The following is a 25,622-nucleotide window of genomic DNA, read 5'->3' on the forward strand; positions in this document are numbered from 1 at the left end:
AACCAGAGCTGTGACCCTCCACGTCACACCTGTGGTGATTCTCCACATGCAGGAGGCTGAGGAAACCAGCCAGGTGGGCCCTGCCAACACACCGGCTCCCTCCACGTGGAGCTGAGAGCAGGCCGGCGCTCGCGGACTGCGGCTCTACTGGGTATTCGGTGCGCGGTTGACCAGGTGGATGTATGAGCCCAGCCGCAAGGCCCGACAACACGGACACAGTCCACAAAGCACACGTGTGTCGACCACAAAAGCGTCTGTGCTCCGTCCCCACTCCCTGCGGTCACGGACATGCTCAGCCTTCAGCTCTATCCCCATGAGTCCTTCTGTTCTCCGTTCTCTCCTTCCACTACGTTCTCTGGGATTGAGCTACTCTTCCAGTTTACCTCCCCTGGGGGTGTATTAGCTGTAAGTCTTCGTTTTGTTATTTTAGGGGTCATTTGGGGTTTAAAATGTGTATCTAACAAATTAGATGCCTCCCGTGACGCTGTACATCTCGGCCACGGTACAGAACCGCCACGTCTCCCCACGTTCTGTGCGCACACACCCCACCGGCCTCAAGGACATTAACGTGGTGAGCCCTTTCCACCGTGCTGGTTCAGACAGCCCACTGTCTCTTCAGAGCTTTCAACAGAAGAGTCTTCCTTTCTGCCACCTCTGTTGCACCTAGTGTCACTGTCCTTCTCCCTGGAGAACATCCTTTAATATTTCACATGTGCTGCTGAGGAATGGTTTCAGCTTTTGTGTGCATGAAAATGTCCTTGTGTCACCGTTTCTGAAAGACATATTTGTCATGCTGAACTCTAGTTTGATGGTTTTTCCTTTCAGAGCATTCTAACTGTCCCTCCCCCGACCCCCGTCGTCTGTGATGAGAAATGTGCTGCCCCCCGTCCTGTCCCTGTGCGCAGAACACGCCGGCTTTCTCTGGCTGCTTCCAAGATGTTCTTTCTGTTCGTCACCGGGTTTCCAGTTTGTGATGTGCATTTGTGTGTGCTTGGGGCTCACTGGTCTTCGGGCCTGGAGGTTTACACCCTTCATCCAATCAGGGAAATATTCAGCCACTGTTCCTTCAAAGTTTTGTTGTCCCTCCATTCTGGGGCTCTATTATGTGTTTATGAAGCCACTCGGAGTTGTCCCACGGCTCACCGATCTTCCTTCTCGGTGTGTCACTTTGGACAGTTTCTATCGATACATCTGCACTAAGTCATGCTTTCTGTTAACCCCACCCAGGGACACGTTCACCTTAAGTACTGTGGCCTTTATATTGCTTAGTCCGTCCCATATCCCCTGTTGAGACTTGACATTTTGGACATCAGGGACAGAGAACGATGGTGTGAATGCCGGCACTGATCAGGGACAGAGAACGATGGTGTGAATGCCAGGACGGGTAATTCTAACAACCACATCAGTTCCAGCTGGTTTTGCTTGATTATTGCTCTTCTTATGGTCTGTTTCCTATTTCCTTGCATGCCTAGCACCAGACAGTGTGTATCTACCCTGTCGGCTGCTGGACATTTTTATAATCCTATAAATCTCCTTAGGCTTTGCTCTGGGATGCAGTTAGATTACCTGCAAACGCCCTGTATTTATGACACAGTGGCAGGCCAGCAGGAATGTTCAGTCCAACACCCCTCCTGAGCAAGCCTTCCTGAGGACTTACCACCACCCTGGGGATGGGGCTGTGGCCCGTCTGCTGCTGGGAACAGGTTGTGTGTGTGTGGGTGGGGTACTCTCTAGTCCTCCACAGGTTCCGGCCTGGACAGCCTCCTCAGGTGCAGTGCTGATCAGCACCCTGCTGGACCCAGACCTTGGAGACCTGTCACCGTGCGGGGCTCCCCTCGCCTGCTGTTCACGGAGGGTCTGCAGGCTCTCCGTCCTGCACTCGGGGGCTTTCAGGGCAGAAATCAGAGCAATTGCAGGGCTCACATCACAGTCCTGTCTCTCAGGTCACTACCTTTGGTGCCAGATGTCCTATGTCTTAAAATCTTGTTTCATATACTTTGTTCATGTTTTATCTGGTTTTTGTTTGCTTGGTTGTTTTAAATCCATTCCCCGTTACCTTGTTTTAGGTGGAAGTGAAAGTTTTTGTTGTTTTTTTAATTAAAGAAAAATTATAATGTGTTTGAAGACTTTTGGAAGTATGTAAGAGCAAGCGAGTTAAATGACCAGGTGAACTGCTGCCCACCCCGGGACCCAGCTGCTGGAGGCCGGAGCATGCGCTGCTAGGTGCACTCACGCATGGAAGGCTGGCTCCCCGTCTCCTGCTCCAACTCCCCCTCCTCCTCAAGGCAGGTGTGCATGTCATATGGCCAGGGGCAGGAGGCGGAGCTCAGCAGGGCTGGGCTGGCAGATGCTTGCAGGCTCAGCGGCCCCAGGGCGGAGGACTGGCTGCCAGAGGAGGAGGTACTGCTGTCAGAGATGGTGGAGTGTGGCCTCTTAAAGGGGGCGGCGTGGTCACAGGGGGGCACAACCATCGGTGCTCGGGTCCGTGACTCTGGAAGGGGACAGAAAGGAGGTGGTTTGGCTTTTGCTCCCCAAGTACAGCCCAGATCCGAAAATGAAGTAGCCATCTGGGAAACTGACCAGGTCCCTCCCGTTGCAGTCACGTCAGGCATGATGTGGCCACCACCTGTCCAGCCTTGTGCTGGCTCTTGAGGCCCACAGTGAACACCAGGGCCTGAGTCAGTCAGTGGGACAGAGTGAGGGGGAGGGCTGAAGCCACGTTACCTGCTCCCTTCTTGACAGCCCGGTCGCTTATGGCTGCATCACTGGGCTGGATGTCCATGAATGGTTTGTTGCCTATCCCCATTGACACCATTTCTTGCATTCTGAGTTCTAAGACAGAATAACGTAGGACAACTTTCCAAGCAACTGCTTGGCTTTAATACCACTCCTGATGATGCTCGTACCCAACACCATCCGTCCAGACCAGGAGCATGTCAGGGCCTGGCCCAGCACCCTCCTGAGTGTTGCTGGGGGGCCAGATGTGCTAGGGCTCCTGTTCTGGTACGTTCATCTGGCCTGACCTCACAGTGGCCTTTCTCAGGGACCTCAAGGAGCGAACAAGGAAAAGACGACATGGGGCTCAGGAACCGGGTGTCCAATTAGGGAGAGAAGGGAAGTGTCCCCTGTCACAAAGGACAGTGAGCCACGCAACAAACACAGCCGGCAGGGGTCACATGGCTACAAGAAAGACAAACTGACAGACATTTATGCGCCTCAGATGCTTACGCACCTCAGACGTTTACACGCCTCAGACGTTTACATGTCCGTCTTTGATACTGAGCACAGGGTGAGAGTCTGAGAATGAGTAACTCCTTGGTAAAACCAAGCAAAGAAAACCAAAGATGATGGTCATAGTTGAGGGGGGGCAGTTGGGAGGGAGGGGCAGGAACAGAGGAGACTGGGGAGGGCAATGGGGACCAGGCCAGGGGCACTTGCTGCTCCTTGTAAGGGCTGGGTCCACTCTAAGGGGACTGAGGAGCCAGTGAGTATCTGAGCAAAGTTGCAGTGCACATGTATGCACATGCACCTGTGCATGGGGGGGTCTACCCTTTGAAGGAAGCCGCGTGGGGAGGCTGTACTGCATCTCTGATGACAGGTCAAGATGTTGGCCAGGGTGGCAGCTGCAAAGGGGTCAGGTGGTCGTGTTTCGACATTTGGACATTGGAACCCTTAGGGTTTCTCAGGCTTGGGGAGTCAGAGCTGACAGAGGGTCAGCTTGGAGACGGCATCTGTAGCAGCCAGACTGGATGAAATGCCATCCTGTGGGTGTGAACAGGAGGTGCCCCAGCATGAAATTGGGTGGAGGGGAAGAGCAACCAAGGGGGCTGACTTCTAGGAGCAGGAAACCTAGGTGGGGTCCTGGCACATGGGGCATGGCGCCTGACAGAGGAGGGCCCTCACCTGTAGGGAGGTCACAGGCGGGCCATCAGCCCAGCATCCGGGAGGGCAGGGAGCTTTGACAACAGGGTGATGCAGAAAGCAGTGGGCCTGAGGTGTCATGGAACATATTATAACATCTCTGGGAACAGGTGTCTTGTTTATATATGAGTAAAGGAGAAGTGTGTTTGTGCGCTGACTGACATATCCATCCATTTCCACATGGAGGGGGCTCTCCAAGGGCCACCTGCCCCAAACTGGCCCCAAACACCTACCCAGGTCCAAGCCACTAACCCCTGGACTCAAACCCCTGCCTCAACCCAGCCCCCAACCCCTGACGCCAACCCCCTGCCCTGAACCCAGCCCCTAACCCCTGGCCCCAAACCTCTACCCCAAGGCCGACCCCCTAAACATAGAGCTTGCCCTGGGTGGCCCTCTTCTGCCCACCTCTGTTCCGCAGAGCCTGCCGCCACAGTATCTGCCCTATCATGTGGGTCCAGGCCATCTTGACCTCTGCAGAGCTGGCCTGGAGAATGTAGGTGTCCTGGGACTTTCGCTGCCTGCGGAACCAGATCTCAAACCTCAAGCCGCTGTCTCCGACGTTCTCCGTCATCCCAATCTCCGCTGTCTGCACCATAAGCAAGTGGCAGCAGAGTCAGCAACCACTGATCCTCACTTGAACAACTGACCTCTCTCTGGCTGGCCATCTGACCCCAGCACTTCAGTGCTGGAGTTCCTTCATCCAGACACCAAATGGTGGGGAATGAACTGGGTTCCCACCCATGTGCACTGGCTCCGTCTTGGAGCCTCAGTTTCTCGACTGGAGAAAGGGAGGCTGGACTGGAAGGTTGTGTGGTGCCCTGGGGCTCTTGCCCTGGATGGGGGCACAGGACCCCTTCTGGTGTACCCCTCTGCATCGTCAGGTAAGGGGCCACAGGTGTGGGCTCCTCCTGGGAGCTCAGGAGCTCAGAACCTCCGTAGGGTGAGGGCCAAACTTGGAGACTGGCCCAGGGGAAGGCCACCTCCAGTGTTGGCCTTCACCAAAATCTGAGACGAAGTTACCAGATGAGGAGACTCAGTTTTCCAGCCCCTGACCCAGTACGTGGAACTATAAAGGACAAGTGTCTCCTTGCAGCGTTTGAAGCGCAGACACAGAAGCCCAGGAAACAACAAATATCACATGCCCCAGCTCATACCCAGCAGACCAGGACCTGACACCCCGTGGCGTCGGGTGTGAGGCCGGTGTGTTACCTTGAAGGACTGTTTGTACGTGTAGGTGTCATAGCCCCCGTCCACCTTCCTGGTCTTGCTAAACAGGATGAGGTCTTCAAAGAGGAACACGTGCCTCAAGTACTTTCTCCTTCCACAGCACACGATAAACTCGTCCTGGCATCTCAACTGTCCCTGCTCCTTCAGATCCACCTGCAGACGGAGCAAGCCTCCTCAGGGACCCCTGGACCTGCTCTGACCCCATCCTGACCCCTGGGGAGAGGAGAGGGGCTGGAGGTGGAACTGATCACCAACGTCCAGTGACTCACTCAATGATGCCTGCATAAGGAAGCCTCCGAAAAACCCAAAGGACAGGGCTCAAGAGCTTCTGGGGTGAACGTGTGTGGTGCCCCGGGGAGGGCACGCCCCTCCCCACATACCTGGCCCTGGGCCTCTCTTCTGTCTGGCTGTTCCTGAGTATCGCCCCTTAAAATAAACTGGTGGTGTAGTAAGTGAACTCTTCCTCTGGGTTCTGAGTGTCACGACTGATGTGTGTGGTGTGTGTCGGGGGCCATCTGGTAGGATGGGGAGCCCTTCTCCTGTGGGATCTTACCCTATGTCCAGACGGATGGTACAGGATTGAGTTGAGTTATAGGACACCCAGCTGGTGCCTGAGAATTGTTGCTCAGAGGTATGGGGAAAACCCACACACTGGAACTGGTGCAGAACCCTTAGGGCCAGGTAGGGCTCCTGCTCGTCTGCATGGAGGTTACAGCTCTTCAGTTTTACTTAACTTTCCACTTGAAAGTCCTTGTGTTCATTTTAATGGAAGCCCCCTTGTTGATGTGGTGCTAGTCTCACTCGTTACTGTATATAAACACCCAATGGGGCCAAGAGGGAGTCAAGTTATGAATTCTGCAGCTGAGCTGCTCCCTTACCCCCAGAAATCCCTCCAAGCTGCAGGCTGGGCTGAGGGCTATGTGGAGGATGTGGCCTGCATGCACTGGCCAGGCTATGGCTCCCTTTGTGGCGTGTACCCCAAACCACAGACACCAACCACTGCTAAGTCTCCCTCGTGACCTTCCAGCCCATGGACAGCCCTGTCCTGGGGGCTGCCTGAGAATGGCTGGTTCAATCCCAAAGGACTTGGCTGGGCCTGCTGAATGGAGGGCTTCTGGGAGTGACCACACTTGGGGTGCCCTGAGTCCTCTACGGCTGTCCACGGAGAACGATACTCCGTGCCAGACTCCATCTCTGGTGCTGGCCACAGCCACAGGTCTGTCTTTTCTAGCTGATGCCAGGGGTCCCACCTTCAAGCCGAGGTGGGGTCAAAGGACAGGGTGTCAGCACATCTCCGGCTGTGCCCACACATAGGCCACTTTACCTTGCAAGGCACCCAGGGTTGGTCAGTGGAAGGACAATCCATGTGGGTGGTGGCCTGGGAGCCATGCCGCGTCATGGCGGCCAGAAGGGCTCATGCTCAGATGGCTGCTCATGAAACTCTTAACGCTGTTTTTAGCAGAGCATGCGCATTTCCATTTTGTACTGGGAATTCTGTGGCTGTCCCTCCAGCTGTCAGAGACAAGGGGTTCTGCTGGAGAAACGGCTCCTGTTCTGTCTATGCTGGTCCTGTCACGGCACTGTGAGGGGGGGCATGCACGTCAGGCCTCGGCACTCCAGCAGAGAGGCTGGCGGCATGGGATGAGCCAACGGTGGTCTGCCCCAAGCCTGACAGCTACGCTCAAGTTTTCATGCATCCAGTTGTTTTAAAGTAGCCCCAATAAGCAGATGGTTAGCCATTCAGAGCCTGGCACAGTTGCCTGGACATGAAGCCCCTCTCTGCTGCCCTCACCTGCTGACCCCTTGGGAGGTCTCAAGCTTCAGGAGACTTCCCCAAAGGAAAGCTCATGCACTCTGACCCCAGGCCTCATCTTTCCCGAACTCAGGAGAGCCCATCAGGGCCTTGGGGCACTTACGTCACAGCCTCGGACGGCATCCATTGCCAGCAGGTCATTGCCGTGACGCAGCTGGAAGCGGACCACGTCTTCGGCAGCCCGAAGCTCACCCAGCTCCTGCTCCCAGGCGGGGCAGCTGCTAGCCTCCCTGACCAGGTCCTGCAGCAGTAGCGCATACTTGCCCATGCGCTGCACGGGCTTCAGCAAGTAGGAGGCCAAGTCCATCTTGTCTCCCAGCTCCCGCTGCTTGTCCTGCAAGGGCCGGGGTGAGAGGGTCAGCCCGGGCCCGGAGGGGGGCAGCGCGGCTCGCAGGGTGGGGGGGTGACCTTGAAGAAGGCGTTGCCGTGGCTGTAGAGTAGGGCGTCCGACTGGGGCTTGTTCTTGCTGTAGAGTGCATACATGCCAAACTGTTCCTCCTGCAAAAGGGGAGGGCACCGTGCACCTGAGTTGGGGGCCCAGATCAGAGTCTCTGCCTCTGCCCCCACCCTCTCTGTGCAGTCCCCCTGTGGGCATGAGACAAGGAGGCTCCATGCTGCATTAAGACCATCTGGGCTTCCCAGCACGGAGGGGGGCGGGCAACTCGGGCCGATGCCAGAGTTCTAGAATTGATCTTTACAGTACAGGGTTTGGGGGAAGAGACAGAGGTCGGTCTGGGAAGGGGCATGGGGAGTGTTTGCTCACTAACAGTCAGGAACCAAAGTTGTGTCAACATTTAAAATTCTCACCATTGTCAATATAAAGCAACACAGAGTTCACCTTATGGCTAAAAGCACCTTCTTAGAAACAGCTGGAAAGATGCAACATGGGATTTCTTTCCTCCTTGGGCATTTCTGTTGTGGTAATCTACACTTAATGATGCTGGGGCCAATGTCTCACCTGCCCACAGCCCAGATGCCATGTGTCTCCACTGCCTGGAACACTGCTTGAGAACTACTTGGTGAAAGCATTTTCTTTTCAGACTGAACTCAGAATTTTATTAAGACCTAGACAGGGAGATGTTCATATTCACAGCTGAGAAGACAACTCCCTCCTTGAGTCAACGTGCACACTCCATGAGCCTCTGTCGAGACGCTGATGGGGCTGACTGCAGGTAGGACTGTGAAGGGGACCAGGTGGGCTGGTGCAGGAAGCAAACTGATTTGGGGACTTGCTTTGGGCCAATTACCTCGAGTGGTAAGGAGTGGGATGTGTGTGACCATGCAGGTGAACCCCCAGTGTCATGTGGCTCCGGGGAGCCAAGGGCGCCTTCAGGTGGCACCAAGCCAAACGTCCAGTGTGATTAGACCTACAGGCTTCTTGTCTACTTTGGCGTCTGTTTGTTGACGGGTCTTATGTACTGTTAGGGACACATTTCCTAGGCCTGGTCTGTGGTGATCCAAACAACTTGATATGTGGCACCGCAAGACCCCGGGCACCCTGAGCTGATGTCACCCCTGTCAACTACACGGGGCTCTGCCATGTGGACCCAGCCCCTGGGAAGGAGGGACTCACGTGTTTCAGGAACCCGCGGCCCGCCGCCAAGGGACCGTGCTGGCAGCGCTCCAGCTCCACAAGGAAATGCTGGTGGTGGAAGTCGTACAGCTTCTCCAGGTTCCCAAAAACAATGCTGCGCTTCCCTCGAAGGTCCTGGGGCAGGTCCGTTCTTTCCATTTCTGGAAAGTAGTTGTCAATGACATACCCTAAGGACCTAACATACTCCCTCTCCGTGGAAACCATCTCGGCCATTATGTGCCGCAGTCGGCTGCTGGAAGACAGAGAGGTGGGTGGACACTCAGGCTGGTGCAGCCCAGAGCCTCACTCCGGTCCTCAGGAGACCCTCTGTCAGTGTTGTTCCTGCTTCACACAGAGACAAGATGCTCTGCAAGCCCAGAGGCATACACACGATTAGACGTGGCAGGAGATGCACAGTAAACAAGAACTTTCTGATTAAGTGTTCTGTTCAGCGATGAATCCTGTCATGTGTGCTCTGTTACCTGAAGTTCTCCTTTGACATAAATGAGTAAGATGAGAAATACGGGGGAGGGATGCATATTAGAAAGAAACTGGTTGCATGAAACTTCTCTATACTATTGGTCACAGCCTTTTAGGATAAAAGATGCTTCCGGAAAATGAAAAAGAGAGACTCCCAGGGCCCCTAACTTCAACCTGGAGTCCTGAGGTGTCTCATCACCAGATGGCTTGATTCTGGCACCCTCTGCAGGGAGGGCTCTGGCAGTAGGAAGATTTCAACACTGCAAAGAAGGCTGTGCAGGGGATTTACAAGGAGATGGTTTCTGATGAGCACAGACTGCTAACCTACCAGAAGGTACTTCTGAAAACTCAGCTTTATGTGGCCATGACGTCTGACCCAGAGGAGAAGCAGCTGGAGCTGAAGAGGCAGAGCAAGGCAGAGATGGGCAGTAGGGGGGCAGACACCTCTTCCCTGCCACGCAGAGGGCTCCCTGGGCTCCTGCTGGTGTGGCGTCCAAGCCTGGGACGTGTCTCTGCCGCACAAGTCACCCCCGGGGGCACCAAGCAGAGCCTGACCTGCTAGTAATGAGGCACATCGCCCTTCCCATTTGCAGCCCTCTGCCAGCAACGTTCCTAAATTACTCAATCCGGAGGATACTAATGGGGGCTCGTAGATTTTTTTCTGCCATTACTTGTGTTTACTTGTTTGTTTTTTTGAACTGGAACACAATTAAAAGCAAGCAATGGTAGGAAATACACCCGTGGTCAGAAAGGCTGCTGAATGCATCCCACTTGCAGCTGGAGACCTTGTTCCTTTCCATACTCACATAACAGACTTTACAAATACCTATGGTTTCTGTGCAGGCAACACCTTCTGGCTAGCTGGGAGTCTGCAGCCCTCGCTGCAGCGCTGGAACAGGTGGCCTGGAGGTCCCCCCAATAAACCCAAGGCCCCAGGACCCACAGCACCCCTCCTGTCAACATTTGCTGAAAACAGGCATCCTTAAATATTCAAAAACAAAACTACTATGGTCTGGGGATTTGGAAATTGACACATGAGGACATAATGGCTAGAAATGTCTGGGGAAATGACTGCTGGCCAAGTGACAGGGACTCCCTCTGGACAACAGGCAGAAGGTCTGGGTTTTCATGGAAGACCGGGTTAGTCTGATGCTCTCTCCTCTAGGCCCTGGCCTGAGGAGGATGTGCTCCCTCTCTGGTGTGCTGTGGAGTCCCGCTACCACACCCTGGGTTGGTGGGTCCACGGCCTGTGAAAGGTGGAAGGGGGGACTTGTCTCCAGGGGCAAAGGCAGGACAGCTTCCCGAACATTCTCCCTCCAGACTGAGGATGCCCACTGTGGAGGCCTGGGGGCTCCTGGCAAGCAGAGGGCCCCCATCCCTGCAGTCTGTGCCTCTGAAGCTTTCAAGATGAGCTCAGGGGAGCAGGAGTGGTTCCTCCAAGAGCCTTCCCGGGGATTCCAACCCCCGGAGAGACCCACGCAGGGGCTCCCAAATGAAACCTTCCTGTTCCACCTAAAGTTTTGCCCTGAACAAGCTACACCGTAACTGCCTAGAGCCTGAAACATAAAGGTGTGTTTCAGGAGAGTATTTGGTGACCATCGCAGTTCAGAGATGGTCTCTGCATGAGGAGGAAACGTGTCCACCAACCAAATGAGCACAGAAAACGAGGATGACGCCCCACCTGCAGCCCACCCCAGTCACTATAAAGACGGACTAACAGCCCAAGGGGCAGGCTGTGGTACCAGCTGAGTACACTACCTGTCATTAGGGTTGGGCACAGTTCCTGCCCACTTTTTAATCCTAATGGTTAATAAAATATATCTTTTTACACATATCTTCTTAAAGATTAAACAAATTCCTAGGGACATCTCCATTCAGGCAATGGATAAACACACATACTTCTCACCTCAGTGCTGACAGCCTTTTTTTAAAAGTAATTTTTAAGTAACTTCTTCATATTCCAGGTGTGATTTGCTTATCGTGATTTTCCATAAATGGGCCTCAAATGATGAGAGCTAGTTGTTCAACCATCAGAGCGGGTGAGCTAGGTGCCCACAAGCCACGGAAAAGGAAGCAGTTTTCAATGATCATGCTGAACTCGGGGGAGGGGGGTAAGTAACATTTTGTCTAAGATCAAACGCAAGTGTGCTGCTGGGACAGGGTATGGTGGACCTGGAGGGATGTTTGTGGATCTTCCACTCTGTGAAAGGCTTTGGGTCTCTGGCACCACACTGACCGCTAAGCCCAAAGGCTGGAGGGGGTCCACCTCACCTTCCTGCTTGCCTCCTCCTGTCCTCCTCGGAGGGATGGATCCTGGAGGGAGAGGACAGACGCCGGCTCCGAGTGACCAGGGGGCTCTCAGCATGTGGCCGTGGTGGGGACTGCTTCTCGGAGGCCATGCTGCTGGTCACCTCTAGGCCCCTGATGAAGACCCCAGTGTGGCCTGGCCAGGGGGCATCCCTGGGGCCACTGTCAAGCTGTGCAATCTCAAAGCTTCGTGTTTTCCTCATAATTTTCTTCAGGGGATGTTTCCTGGGGTGGGTGGTGGGTGTCTGGATGGGCGTGGAGGAGCAGGTGGGGCTGTCATGTGGGGAAGGCACACCTGGGGCCAGGTGCTCACCCTCCTGCCTGCTCAGAGAGGCTTGTCCAGGGAGGCCAGGCAGCAGTTGGGCCCGCTTCCCAACGCAGTCCTCTGGGTCAGTGGGGGGAGTCCAGGATGGCTCACGGTGCCGCCTCTCGGCCGCCTGCGCAAGCTCATGCTTCAGGGCTCTCTGGTCCAGAGGTAGGGTGCCAGGGTCTGGGCTAACCCCAGATAGGGCCTCCTGGAAGCAGAGGCGGGTCTGTGGGCTCTGCAGCCCTAAGGTGTGCCTCTGATGCAGCGTCCGCTGGCTGCCCAAGCCTGTCGCCACTGCGCTGGCCCCGGGGAAGCCCTGTGCAGTCAGCTCTGTGGCTTCCCGGTGACAGCTCTCCAGATACTCAGTGACTGGCTCCGGGCCCAGGTACTCCAGGCACTCACTGCACTGCTGCATCCATCCATCCACCTGCGTGGCAAAGGAGGGCACTGGTCAGGGCAGTGGAGGACTGTCTCAGCCACCATGGCCTTGACGGCCCCACCCAATCTCATGCACCTGATGAGCAGCTCAAGTAAACCTGCTCTGCAGGTACCCCAGATCAAGGACCAGGGTGAGCCAGATGGCCAGAGCAAGAGGAAGACCCCTCCGCCCACAGAGGCAGCTACCAGCCAGACTCGCCCCAAGGGCAGGCAAGATGAGTTTGCACCTGAGCCCAATGAGGTCTGAATCCTCCACGGTCCCCAAGAACAGCAGGTGGGGCTGTCCCAGGGCCGTGAGATACCAGGCTGGATAGACCATGAAATCAATTAGTCCATACTTTGGCCTGGTGTGGGAGGCCATGACAGTGGGGCAGAGAGTTCCTACCCCTACGCTGGCCTTCCCTGAACCCCTGGATCCCATCAAGAGGAGCCGTGCTGCTGGGGGCTCTGGAGTGCAGGCAACTCTGGGGTGCTGGTGAGTTTGCAGGCCTGTGCTGGGCTGCAGCGACTGTCCTGGGGTCTCTGGCAACAAGTGGACTTTAACAGCCGAGCTGGTAAACACAGAAAAGTTCACGTGTTCATTTTGCTTGTCCTTTGGGACAATGAATAAATTCCTCATACAGTGGCTGAGAGCCTGGAGCGTGGTGCCGGGGTGTGCTGGCCAGGGCGGCTGGGCTCACTCTCAGGCCTGCAGGGACAACACTCACTGAATGTCCATAGCACATGCAGATCCCCTGGAGGCGATTCCACTGGGCCTCCTAGCGCCTCGTAGAAGTCAGACAGGCGGGCCCATCGGGCCAGTTCTCCCTCCCTGCACTCAGCCTGGCTGGCCATGGTGCTCAGGCACCTTTTGAAGGCCCAGACCGCTTCCTCTGTGCCTTGGGAGCTGTTCTCCACCAGCTGCAGCCTTTTCTGACAAGACTGCTGAAGCCCAAGGAACAAACTACCAGCACAAGCCCGGTGCTTCCTCTCTTTTTCTAGGTGTGTCTTCCGGTGTGGACACACCATCAGCCTGTTGTGGAGGGTCTAGAGCTCCCATCACTGCCACATGTTCTCCAGACAGAGCAGCTCCAAGAGCCCAAGGATTTCTCTCCTCTTTCAAACCACAAATTGATCTATATAGGAAAGGAAGGCTTTATTTTTAAATGTGTGAAGGAGTCCGGTTCTGTGATCGTGGGGAACAAAGGAAGCATCAGACATCACTTAGGGGCTGGCTTAACTGGTTCCCACAGCCCGCACAGCCGTCCCGATGCAAACAAACTGCGTGCTTGAATATACTGTAAGTGGCTACACAGCAATGAAAGCCACACTGTCTTGAGATCTGTAACCGCTGTTTTTACCTACATGCCCCTTTCAGTCCGTGGATGGTTGAAGAGGGATGACCACAAGTCTCCATGGCCAAAGTGCAACTGGGCAGGCTGTTCGCAGGAAATGCAAATTAAGAACTTTCTGTTTTGAAACTTGTTACTATGCTAAGTATACCCCAGAAATATTCTTCAGGTGGTGGCACTAGGGTACTTGGGGGCAGTCTGGAAGAGCTGGAGCAGCTGATGGCAGCCCTGCCTACCCCACACGGCTTCCCCTGGGGACATCACTCATTCACAGTGAACACATCAGGGGTTAAGACTTCATTTTCATGCAAGTTCTCATTGGATAGCAATGCCAGGGAGGCCTGGTTGTGAGGGGCCCAAGAAGAGGTTTTTAACAATGCAGTGATAGGGCTGGATCTGCAGCCACAGAACTGTACTTAGTGACCCTCATGCACAGGCAGAAGACAGAGAGCAGAGCACACACTCTGTGGACAGAGTCATAGAGAAAAATATCAAATCTGGGTTTTTACAAACACCAGCAGCCTGACAGCTTCTGGGTAGAAGAGTAGGAAATGGTCAACAGAGCAGGGACCTCTCAGGGGTGGAGTCCCACCTCTAATCTCATGAGAAAAGTTCTAGCTGGTTTCAAGATGTAAATGGAAAAATTCAAGCCATAAAAGTCTTAGGATAGAATACACTAGTCATTCTGTGACCTTAAGGTAGGAAAGGTCACTTCAATCATAAGCAAAATTGAAGGACAATGACAAACCGAGGAAAATATTTGCCATATAACCAGAGGGTCAGTGGGAGTAACATGCATAATAGTGAAACTTCTGAGCTGTGGAAGTTGGTCAGTGTGTGGAAAAGTCATTGTTAGAGAATAAACACAAAAAGCCCACAGACAGATGAAGAAAAAGTTCAAATGTAGCGTAAAAACTCCAAATGCAGTGATTAGGGACTTATTTTCCTGTCAGTGAGGAAGGGACGCTCTCAAGACTGCTGCTGAGAATCTCAACTGGGCAGGCTGCTTGCAGGTCCATTTGGCAAATGTGTAAAAACCTCAGAAACGGCGAGCCCTAACCCAGCCATCCCAAGCCTAGGAACCTGTCCAAAGCAAACAATCACAAAGTGTGAAAGATGCAGGTGCAGTGATGTGTATAAGGGTGAGAAACAGGAGAGCAGGGGACTTGAGCCAGAACCGAAGGAACACAGGGAGGTGCAGGCCTTCACACACCACCGTGCTTGCTGGCCATCCTGGGGACCCAGCCTCGGGATGCCCTGGCAGTGGCCATCCCCCAACCCTGACTGCCCCAAGGGACACACAGTCCTTCAGAGAAGGCCTCCAGACACTTCTGACCTTGCCCTACACTGACCACTGGCTGTGCCTGGGCTCCTGCTTCACATTCACTTATATGGGAATAGCGGTTGATAAAAGCATAAGGATTTAACTAGAAATATGTGCAAACTTTTGAAAAGCTTTTATATGCATATGTATATGGAAAAAATGTCTGGATTATAATATATTGCAATAACAGTAGTTATTTCAAGAGCAGAGTTTCAAAATGTTTTTCTCCTTTGGCTTCTCTGGAATACTTACCTGGCCTTGTCCCTCCTGGAGCATCCTCCCTTCCCGGAGCCTCTCCAGCTCCTGCAGACACCTATTGGAGGCGAGGACAAGCTGATGGACCTCTTCATCCATTTGGTTGTACAGCCTGGAGGCGACCTCAATGGCATCCCTGGAAGAGAAAGTGTCAGAAAGCCAAATCCTGACCTCTAGTTGTTTAGAGGCAATCACCTGAGGAATATGCAGTCAGTGACAACCTCGTTAAAAAAGCACAACTGCACTCTTTGCCTCCCTTCCGTCTGACACAAACGGAAGGCTCCAAGGAAGACATGCCTGGAGCCACAGGTGCAGGTGCCTCAGAGGTGGTAGGGAAAAGTGAACGTGTGGGCATGGCACCCCAGGACAGAATTAGACAGAGAAGCATTCGATCGGGACCTCTGATGAATCCCATTATGATGAGTTTTGCCTTCCACTTGAGCATTCCAAGGAATCTGCTACTTTTTTTGGAGGATACAGATGTAGATAGGCTCCAGTCCAAAGTGTGCCCATCAGAAAGAACAGAGGTTTGGACCCCTGGGAGACGCTGCATGTGAGAGAAATGGGCATCAGCCCTGGGATGGGCAGCCCCTGCATGACACTCACCGGCAGTCTTGGCTGGTGCCAAGCTGCTCCCTCCTCAGCTGCGCCAGCACGGTACCACCCTCTAGCCGGAGGGCGACCAGCAGTGCGTCTTCCAGCACACAATTCATTGTTGCTTTATGCTTGCTGATTAAGTCTGTGACCTCCTGCGTGGAGTGGGAGAAGCATGCATAGAACCCTCCCCTCCATGGGGAGTGTTAGGTGTGACCTGCATTCCTGTGTTTATCAATCAAGCTGAGGGTAGGGTGCCATGGCCGAACCCACACTTGACACCTGTCACAGCAAGGAGGTAGTGGAGTCCTAGATGCTCTCATCCAAGAGATGGGTGAGATTAAGGAGAGGAGAAAGGAGGGAAGTTTGAAAGTTGGCAGCAGGAGGAAAGCCTGGCATTTGGACAGGGATGTGTGGACCTTGCTCACATATCCTGTAAACCCTGAGGTGTCTCCAGCCCCAGGTCTCTAGGCTGCTGATTTTCCTCCAGCCAGTCCACCTCTGTGTCCCAGCAGTAATTACTCAAGCCTCGGTGGCACACCAACAAATGCAGTGGTTGTGGTGGTATTTCTCTTCTGGGCATGGTGGGATTTTTTGTTTGTTTGTTTGTTTGTTTTGGTCATGGGGAAGAAGTGGTCTTTTGGAAGTCCTTTGCTAATTGAAAGGAATTTACAAGTCAAAAAGGGTTTGAAAATTTCTGCTATGGATGATAGATTTGGCTAAACCTCTATGTTCCCACCTACCTACCTGTGAAACAAAAAAAATACAGGAGAACCTACCTGTACTGTGCTTAGAGTCCTGTGGGTATTCAGAGAGTGGACTGAATTTTGTAGGAAAACAATGGCATTCTCACAATTTGTGGTGAAGGGCTCCAGCTTCTATCATGGTGGGAGAGGTAGGAGATGACAGACACACTGTTAGTATCCACAGAAGCGCTGGGGAGCAGCACCCTCCCTGCCCAGAGCTGGACTTCAGCAGCACTCCCAAGCCCGCCACAGTGTGGATCTCCAACAGCCTGGGAATGGCAGCTGTGATGGGCACGACATTCGGGGCAGGGACACCTGTTTCAGGTGTGAGTAAAAACATCTGCATAAGGAGAAGTCCCAGGAGACTGGCAGGTGCAGCAGCTTTACCTTACCCTACGGAAGCAGATCCAGTCACTGTGGCTGTAGGGAAAGGAGCCATCAAGGTCTGCGGTCAGCTGCGAGCTGTCAACAAGCTTGTGCAAGGCCTTCAGGGAGCCCACCACCTCACACTGCCAAGGAGAAGCATTCACTGGTTACGGCCACAGATGCATCCATCAGAAAGACCACTGTGATGGCTCACTCCAGGGAGAACTACCACCGAGAGGGTGGAGAGACAGGTTTAGGGTCCAGTGACCCTGCTGATGTGGTTGGGTACAGAAATGAAGTTGGGGAGAAGTGAAAGGAAAAGGTAGCAAAGAGAAATGACAGAAAGGTTCCAAATAAGACCAAAAAATGGAAAAATTGAAAAGGGAGAGAAGGCAAGAAGACAGGGGAGGAAGGGAAGAAGAATAAATCAAGGATGTGCTACTCCGAGATGGCAGAGTTGGCCCTGCCCAGACAACTTGGGACGAGGTAGGACAACAAGCACCTGAAAGCTCCAGAGGGCAAACAAGGTCAGGCTCGCCGAGGAGGGCCAGTGGAACATGGATGAGGGGAGCAGCATGGGGTGAGCTCTCCCCTTTGCTTGGCTCTGGCCTGAAGGCAGGATGCCAACACGGGAGACTGGATTGACTGAGGCTCTGGTAGAAAACAGGCATCTTTCTGGCCTGAAGAACCAGAAAATAGAGCTGGGTTGGAATGTAGACATCGAGTCCCACAAGGGAGAAAGCCAGGGGAAAGGAGCTTCAGTGGTGTGTAAACTGTGCCCAGGACTCTGGCTGACCCTGAACCATGTATGCATGGGGAAGACTCTGGGTAGCTAAAGGCAAAAAGAACTGAACTGGACGTACACAGGGGAGAGTTTTCAGTTTGAGTCCAACCAAGTTAAAGGCATTTCAAAACAGTCCACTGTGGAGGTTTATAATAGAATCTAGAGTCAGCATAGTCAACGTTATTCAACAGAATATTCACATGTCTAGAATACAATCCCAAATTACTTGACACATGAAGAATCAGGAAAATGTGACTCATTCTCAAGGGAAATGACAGTCAACAGAGGTCAACCCAGAAAAGACCTGGATGTTGTAATTATTAGACAAGGACTTTAAAGCAGTGGTCATAACTATGTTCAATGATGTAAAGGAAAAATGCTTGCAATGACTGAGAGAATAGGAAATCTTAGTAGAGCAGAGAAAATATATGTTTAAAACCACTGGGTGTTTTATAGTTGAAAAATATAATATCTGAACTAAAAAATATCACTAGATAGGCTTAATAGCTGAATGGAGATGAAGAGAGTATGGAGTTAGTAACTTTGAAGATACAGCAATAGAAACAATCTGATCTGAAGAGAGAGAAAATAAGTGGGAGAAAAATGATTCTCCAAGACCAATGGGGTAAGATCACTTGGGGAGGAGTTAAGATGACGAAGCAGCAGGACGATCTCATGCTTGCCTCATCCCTCGAACACAGCTAGGTAATCATCAAATAATTTTGAACACCCAGGATATGAATCTGAGGACTGAGAGAACAAACTGCACAACTAGCTGGAGAGAAGAGGCCACATTGTGAAAGGCAGGAGGTACAGAGACACGTGATTTGGGGGAGAAAAGAACTGTGAGCACTGCAGAGGAGACAGAACTCTGATCACGGAGACAGAAAAGAAAGAGATAAAGGAGCACGCAGGGAACTACACAAGAAAAACACTTCCCCAAAACCACTGACTGGGAAAATGAGAGGGGCTGATTATTGCAAGTTTTTATGCGCAGTGGAACTGAAAGTCTGAAATTTTAGAAGTCTGCATGATTGCCAGGGTCGAGCCTGGTGGACATAGTGGTGCTCCTGTGGAGAAGGGGGGCAGAGGCCCAGGACCACAGAGCACGATTCCCTGGGTCGCACTGGGAGAGACAGTTCCCCTTCTTGGAGTGCATTCGGGAGAGGCGGCACTGCCTCTCTAGGGACAAAAGAGCCTGTGGGCACCATAGAGCTGCCCCATTCATTAGCATAGAGCAGAAATGTCTGCTGAGGGCAGCTAACCTGGACGCCGGCTCTTTGCTACACTTTACCATAAAATCCAAGCTCCTGTGCAGTTGTGCAGCTGCTTTTCTGGGACACAAGGCACCAGCCACAGTGTGGCGAGACCCTCCCCCAGAGTACCCACTTGGTTCTGCACCATGCCAGGTCCCTAAAATTTGGAATTCTGAAACCCAGCCGCAAGCCTGAGATAAAACGTGGGAGCACTGCGCCACTGAGCAGGCAGACAGCTCTGACACAGACAGGGTGAAGGCTGGAAACTGATGGGAGCCTGGGACACAAAATGGGAGATTGTTTGCTCTTCTGTGAGGGTGTCCTGAACAGCAGGGGTGCAAACTCCCCTCTCTGGGGAAGAGAGAGGGCCAACACTATTTTTCACCCCTCCCATCAGCATGGACAGACTTCAGCAAGTGGCACAGTGCACACAGTGGAGGCTTGAGCCGCTTACACCAAGCTCTGCTCCCCGGTGCTCTGCCTTTTTGACCCTGTGCAGGTGCCTTTTTAATGACAGCAAGTATAATTGAGAGCCAGAGTAGCCGTGGGCCCCTCCCCTAGAAGCCTAGCACAGATCCCTTGCATGCACCAGGTCTTCTGACCAAAGTGCTGCAAAGCTTCAGCTCTAACGGAAACAGGACTAGGCACAGGCTTTCCTAATTCACAAAAGACAGAGGCCTAGACAAAATGCGAGATGGAGGAATTCATCCCAAAAGGAAGAATGAGAAGAGGTCACCGCTAGGGAACTAATCAAAATAGATACAAGTACTACACCTGAACCAGAATTTAAAACAACAATCATAAGGGTACTAGCTGGGCTTGAGCAAAGCATACAAGACAGCAGAGAAACCCTGGCTGCAGAGATAGAAGACCTAAAAACAACTCAGGCTGAAATAAAAAATGCTATAACTTAGATGCAAAACCAACTAGAAGTAATGACCACAAGAATGGAAGAACAGAGGAATGAATAAGTGATACAAAAGATAAAATTATGGAAAATAATGAAGCTGAAAAGAAGAGGGAAAGAAAAATATTGGGTCATGAATGTAGACTTAGGGAACTCAGTGACTCCATAAGGTGTAATAACAGTCAGTCCCAGAAGAAGAGAGGGTAAAAGGGGCAGAAGGTTTATTTGAGCAAGTTATAGCTGAAAACTTCCCTTATCTGGGGAAGGAAACAGACATCCAAATCCAGGAGACACAGAAAACGCCCATCAAAATCAACAAAAGCTGGCCAATACCAAGAGATATTGTAGTAAAATTTGCAAAATACAGAGATAAGGAAAGGAAAGAATCCTGAGAGCAGCAAGAGAAAAGAAGTCCTTAACTTACAAGGGAAGACAAATCACGGTAGCAGTAGATCTGTTCAAAGAAACCTGGCAGGTCAGAAGACAGTGGCCTGATATATTCAACATGCTGAATGGGAAAAATATGCGGCCAAGAATACTCTATCCAGCAAGGCTGTCATTCAGAGTAGGAGAGAGAAAAACTTCCCAGGCAAACAAAAACTAAAGGAGTTCATGACCACTAAACCAGCCCTGCAAGAAATATTAAAGGGAACTCTTTGAGTGGGAAGGACCAAAAGCAATGAAGACTAGAAAGGAAAGAGAAAATCTCCAGAAACAACAACTTTACAAGTAATACAATGGCACGAAATTCATATCTATCAATAATCAATCAATAATACACTCTGAATGTAAATGGACTAAATGCTCCAATCAAAAGATGTAGGGTATCAGAAGGGATTAAAAAACAAACAAACAAACAAACAAAAACCAAGATCCATCTATATGTTGCCTATAAGAGACTCATTTTAGACCTAAAGACACCTGCAGATTGAAAGTGAGGGGGTGGAGAACCATCTAGCATGCTAACGGACATCAAAAGAAAGCCAGAGTAGCCATCCTCGTATCAGACAAACTAGATTTTAAACCAAAGACTGTAACAAGAGAAGAAGAAGGGCACTATATCCTAATAAAGGGGACAATTCAACCAGAAGATCAGAAGATCCAACAACTGTAAATATTTATAGCCCTAACTTGGAAGCATCCAAATATATACAACAATTAACAATGAACATAAAGGAACTCATTGATAATAATCCAATAATGGTAGGGAACTTTAGCACCCCACTTACAGCAATGGACAGATCATCTAAGCAGAAAATCAACAAGGAAACAATGGCTTTGAATGACACACTGGCCCATATGGACTTCACAGATATATTTAGAACATTTCATCCTAAAGCAGCAGAATACACGTTCTTTTTGAATACACATGGGATATTTTCCAGAACAGATCACATACTAGGTCACAAATCAAGTCTCAACAAGTATAAAAAGATCGAGATCACACCATGCGTATTTTCTGACCACAACACTATGAAACTTGAAGTCAATCACAAGAAAAAATCTGGAAAGACCACAAATACATGGAGGTTAAAGAACATTCTACTAAGCAATGAATGGGTAAACCAGGAAATCAAAGAAGAGATAAAAAAATACATGGAAACAAATGAAAATGAAAACATATGGTCCAAAACCTTTGGGATGCAGCAAATGGTTCCAAGAGGGAAGTATATAGGAATACAGGCCTTCCTCAAGAAGCAAAAAAAATCTCAAATACACAACCTAACCTTCCACCTGAAAGAGCTAGAAAATGAACAACAAATGAAGCCTAAAGCCAGCAGAGAAGGGCAATGATAAAGATTCGAGCAAAAATAAGTGATAGAGAAACAAACAAAACAGTAAAACAGATCAATTAAACCAGGAACTGGTTCTTTGAAAAAAAATCAATAAAATGATAAATCCCTAGTCAGACTCATAAAAAAAAACAAAAACAAAAAAAAACAAAACAACAAACAAACAAGAGAGAGAGAGAAAGGGACCCAAAAAATAAAAGCACAAATGAGAGAGGAGAAAGAAACCCCACAGAAATACAAACAACAGAACATTATGAAAAACTATATGCCAACAAATTAACAACCTAGAAGAAATGGATAAACTCCTAACAACCTACCAAAGCTACCAAAACTGAAACAGGAAGAAACAGGAAATTTGAACAGACCCATAACCAGCAAAGAAATTGAATCAGTAACAAAAATCTCCCAACAAACAAAAGTCCAGGACAGATGACTACACAAGCGAATTCTACCGACATTTAAAAAAGAGTTAATACCTATTCTTTTCAAACTATTTCAAAAAATAAAAAAGGACAGAAAACTTCCAAATCCATTCTGTGAGGCCAGTATCACCCTGATACCAAAACCGGATAAAGATACCACTAAAAAAGAGAACTACAGGCCAGTATCCCTGAGGAACACGGATGCAATAATTCTCAACAAAACACTAGCAAACTGAACCCAACAATACATTAAAAAAATCATTCACTATGATCAAGTGGGATTTATTCAATATAAAGGATGGTTCAATATTTGCAAATCAACCAGCATGAGATAGCACATCAATAAGAGAAAGGATAAAAACCATGTGATTATTTCAATAGAAGCAGAAAAAGCATTTGACAAAGTACAAAATCCATTCATGATAAAACCCTCAACAAGTTAGGTTTAGAGGGAACATACCTCAACACAATAAAGACCATATATGAAAAACCCACAGCAAACATCTACTTCAATGGGGGAAAACTGAGAGCTTTTCCTCTACAGTGAGGAACAAGACAGGGGTGTGCAGTCTCACCACTGTTATTCAACATAGTCTGGAAGTCCTAGCCACAGCAATCAGACAAGAAAAAGAAACAAAAAGTATCCAAATCAGCAAGGAAGGAGTTAAACTCTCACTATTTGCAGATGACATGATACTCTATATAGAAAACCCAAAAGACTCTGCCAAAAAACTGCTAGAACACAAATTCAGTAAAGTCACAGGATACAAAATCAATGTACAGAAATCCTGTTGCATTTCTACACACAAATAATGAAGTAGCAGAAAGAGAAATTAAGGAATTAATCCCATTTATAATTGTACCGAAAATAATAAGACACTTAGGAATAAACCTAACCAAAGAGGTGAAAGACCTGTACTCTGAAAACTATAAAACACAGATGAAAGAAATTAAAGATGACACAAAGAAATGGAAAAACATTCCATGCTCATGGATTGAAAAACAAGTATCATTAAAATGTCCATACTAACCAAAGCAATCTACACATTTAATGCAATCCCTATAAAAATACCATGAGCATTCTTCACAGAACTGGAACAATCGTAAAATTTGTATGGAACCACAAAAGACCCCAAGTAGCCAAAGCAACCTTGAAAAAGAAAAGCAAAGCTAGAGGCATCATAATTCTGAACTTCAAGTTATATTACAAAGCCATAGTAATCAAAACAGTATGGTACTGGCACAAAAATGGACACATGGGATCAATGGAACAGAACAGAAAACCCAGAAATGGACCCACAACTATAAGGTCAACTAATCTACCAGAAAGCAGAAAAGATATCTATTGGATAAAAGTCTCTTCAACAAATGCTGTTGGGAAAACTGGACAACAATATGCAAAAGAATGAAACTAGACCGCTTCTTACACCATACACAAAAGTAAACTCTAAATGGATAAAAGACCTAAATGTGAGACCTGAAACCATAAAAATCCTAGAAGAGAGCACAGGCAGTAACCTCTCTGACATCTGCCATAACAACCTGTTTCTAGATATGTCTCCTGAAACAAGGGAAATAAAACCAAAAATAAATTATTGGGACTTTATCAAAATAAAAAGCTTCTGCACAGTAAAGGAAACAACCAACAAAACTAAAAGGCAACTCACAGAGTAGGAAAAGATATTTGCAAATGACATCTCTGATTAAAGGGTTAGTATCCAAAATAAATAAAGAACTTAAAAAACTCAACACACCAAAAAACAAATAATCCAATTGAAAAATGGGCAGAAGTTACAAACAGACATTTTTTCAAAGAAGATATCCAGATGGCTAACAGACATATGAAAAGATGCTCAACATTACCTATCATCAGGGAAATACAAATGAAAACCACAGTGAGGTATCACCTCACACCTGTCAGAATGGCTAAAATCAAACAACACAAGAAACAACAGGTGTTGACAAGGATGTGGAGAAAGGGGAACCCTTGTGCACTGTTGGTGGGAGTGCAGCCACTCTGGAGAACAGTATGGAGGTTCTTCAGACGGTTAAAAATACAACTGCCCTACCACCCAGCAAGTGCACTCCTGGGTATTTACCCAAAGGGTACAAAAATCCTAATTCAAAGGGATATATGCAACCTGATGTTTATAGCAGCATTATCAATAACAGCCAAACTACGGAAAGAGGCCAAATGTCCACCACCTGATGAATGGATAAAGAAGAAGTGGTACATATATACAATAGAATATTACTCAGCCATCAGAAAGGATGAAATCTTGCCATTTGCAATGATGTGGATGGAGCTAGAGAGTTTATGCTAAGCAAAATAAATCAGTCAGAGAAAGACAGATATCACACGATTTCACTCACATGTGGAATTTAAGAAACAAAACAGATGAACATAGGGGAAGTGAGGGAGCCAAACCATAAGAGACTCTTAACAACAGAGAACACATGGAGGGTTGATGGAGGGAGGTGGGTGGTGGATGGGCCGGGGGGGGGATGGGTATTAAGGGTGACACTTGTTATGATGAGCACTGGGTGTTGTATATAAGTGATGAATCACTGAATTCTACTCCTAACACCAATATTGCACTGTATGTTAACTAGAATTTAAATAAAAATTTAGAAAAAATAAAATTAGATTGTGGGAACAGTTGCACAATTCCATGCATATACTAAAAATCATTGATGTGGTTTGATAAATGATTTGTATGAGACATCAATTATATCTCAGTAAAGTTGTTTTTGAAAAGAAAGAAAGAGAAAGAAAACTTCTAGACTATCACTTCCTTAAATTCCAAAAAGTAAAAGTGCAATAAAGAGTGAAAAACAAAAAAAGACCTATGGGGCAATATCAGTGTGTGTAATTGAAATCCTAGGGGGACAAGGGACGAGAATGAGGCAGAAAAAAGTACTTCAAGAAATAATGAATGAAAATTTCCTGAATTTAGTGATAGACATAAATTTAAAAATTCAAGTTCAGCCCAACCTAAGAGGATAAAGATGAAGAGAACCATGCCTAGTCACGTTATAGTCAATTTGCTGAAAACAAAGAGAAAATTTTGGAAGTAACCAAAGGAAAATGACACATTTTCTATAGATGAACAATTATTTGAATTCCAACAAACTTTTCATCAGAAAACTATGGAGGCAAAACCACCATTTTGCAGTTGAAAAAACAGGGGGAGGGGAGAAAGTATGGAGGCCAGAAGACAACGGAACAACACCTTTAAAGTGCTGGAAAAACAAACGAAAACCTGCTGTAAGCCAGAATTCTATATCTAGCAAAAAATCCTTCAAGAATGAAGGCAAAATAAAGAGTTTTTAGATAAAAGAGAAAGAAGAGGATTTGAGAAAGCAAATGAGGTGGAGAAGAAAAATTAGATTTTTAAAGGTTTTCTGATATTACCCTCTTTAGGGTCCTGCAAAAACTTAAGGGATCGGTGATGGGTTTTCAGGCTCTTATATGGATGCAGCCAGAATTCACATAAGGTTTTTGCTATGTTTTATCTCCTCTACGTGTCCTAACATTTAATTTTATGAATCACCCAGAGTCATATCTAACCCTGAGGGTCTACAACCATTACCTGAATTGTTCTATCCTTGTCAGGCCTAAATCCTGATTCTTTATTCACCAACAACACAATACTATGAATTATGGGAGGAGATGTGTTCTGAAATAAGAAAGAAATACCAATTAGCTTTGTAATTTTTAACTTCATTGACTCAATAGAATTGTCTAACTTTAAGGGGTGCTACTTCTGCTTTGATA

At 49.0% G+C, this 25,622-nt stretch overlaps 1 protein-coding gene across 1 annotated transcript in view; it reads right to left on the bottom strand.

Moving 5' to 3' along the window:
* Positions 1-2,219: 2,219 nt before the first annotated feature.
* The window catches only part of PLEKHG4B (pleckstrin homology and RhoGEF domain containing G4B), an 85,804-nt gene continuing 62,401 nt past the window's right edge, over positions 2,220-25,622 (bottom strand). Inside the window, exons 9-22 of the mRNA XM_088023197.1 lie at positions 25,438-25,524; positions 16,709-16,825; positions 16,350-16,448; positions 15,583-15,725; positions 14,974-15,112; positions 12,790-12,990; positions 11,286-12,055; positions 8,535-8,787; positions 7,370-7,459; positions 7,065-7,295; positions 5,131-5,301; positions 4,327-4,507; positions 2,725-2,832; positions 2,220-2,491 (exon numbers count right to left, since the gene is read on the bottom strand). Of these exons, the coding sequence (XP_087879323.1) occupies positions 2,220-2,491; positions 2,725-2,832; positions 4,327-4,507; positions 5,131-5,301; positions 7,065-7,295; positions 7,370-7,459; positions 8,535-8,787; positions 11,286-12,055; positions 12,790-12,990; positions 14,974-15,112; positions 15,583-15,725; positions 16,350-16,448; positions 16,709-16,825; positions 25,438-25,524 (2,862 nt within the window). The remainder of the gene's footprint in view (positions 2,492-2,724; positions 2,833-4,326; positions 4,508-5,130; positions 5,302-7,064; positions 7,296-7,369; positions 7,460-8,534; positions 8,788-11,285; positions 12,056-12,789; positions 12,991-14,973; positions 15,113-15,582; positions 15,726-16,349; positions 16,449-16,708; positions 16,826-25,437; positions 25,525-25,622) is intronic.

Source organism: Eumetopias jubatus, unplaced genomic scaffold, assembly GCF_037043125.1.
Source record: "Eumetopias jubatus isolate StellerSeaLion01/CBP00866 unplaced genomic scaffold, mEumJub1_p1.0 scaffold_5, whole genome shotgun sequence".
Lineage (NCBI taxonomy): Eukaryota > Metazoa > Chordata > Mammalia > Carnivora > Otariidae > Eumetopias > Eumetopias jubatus.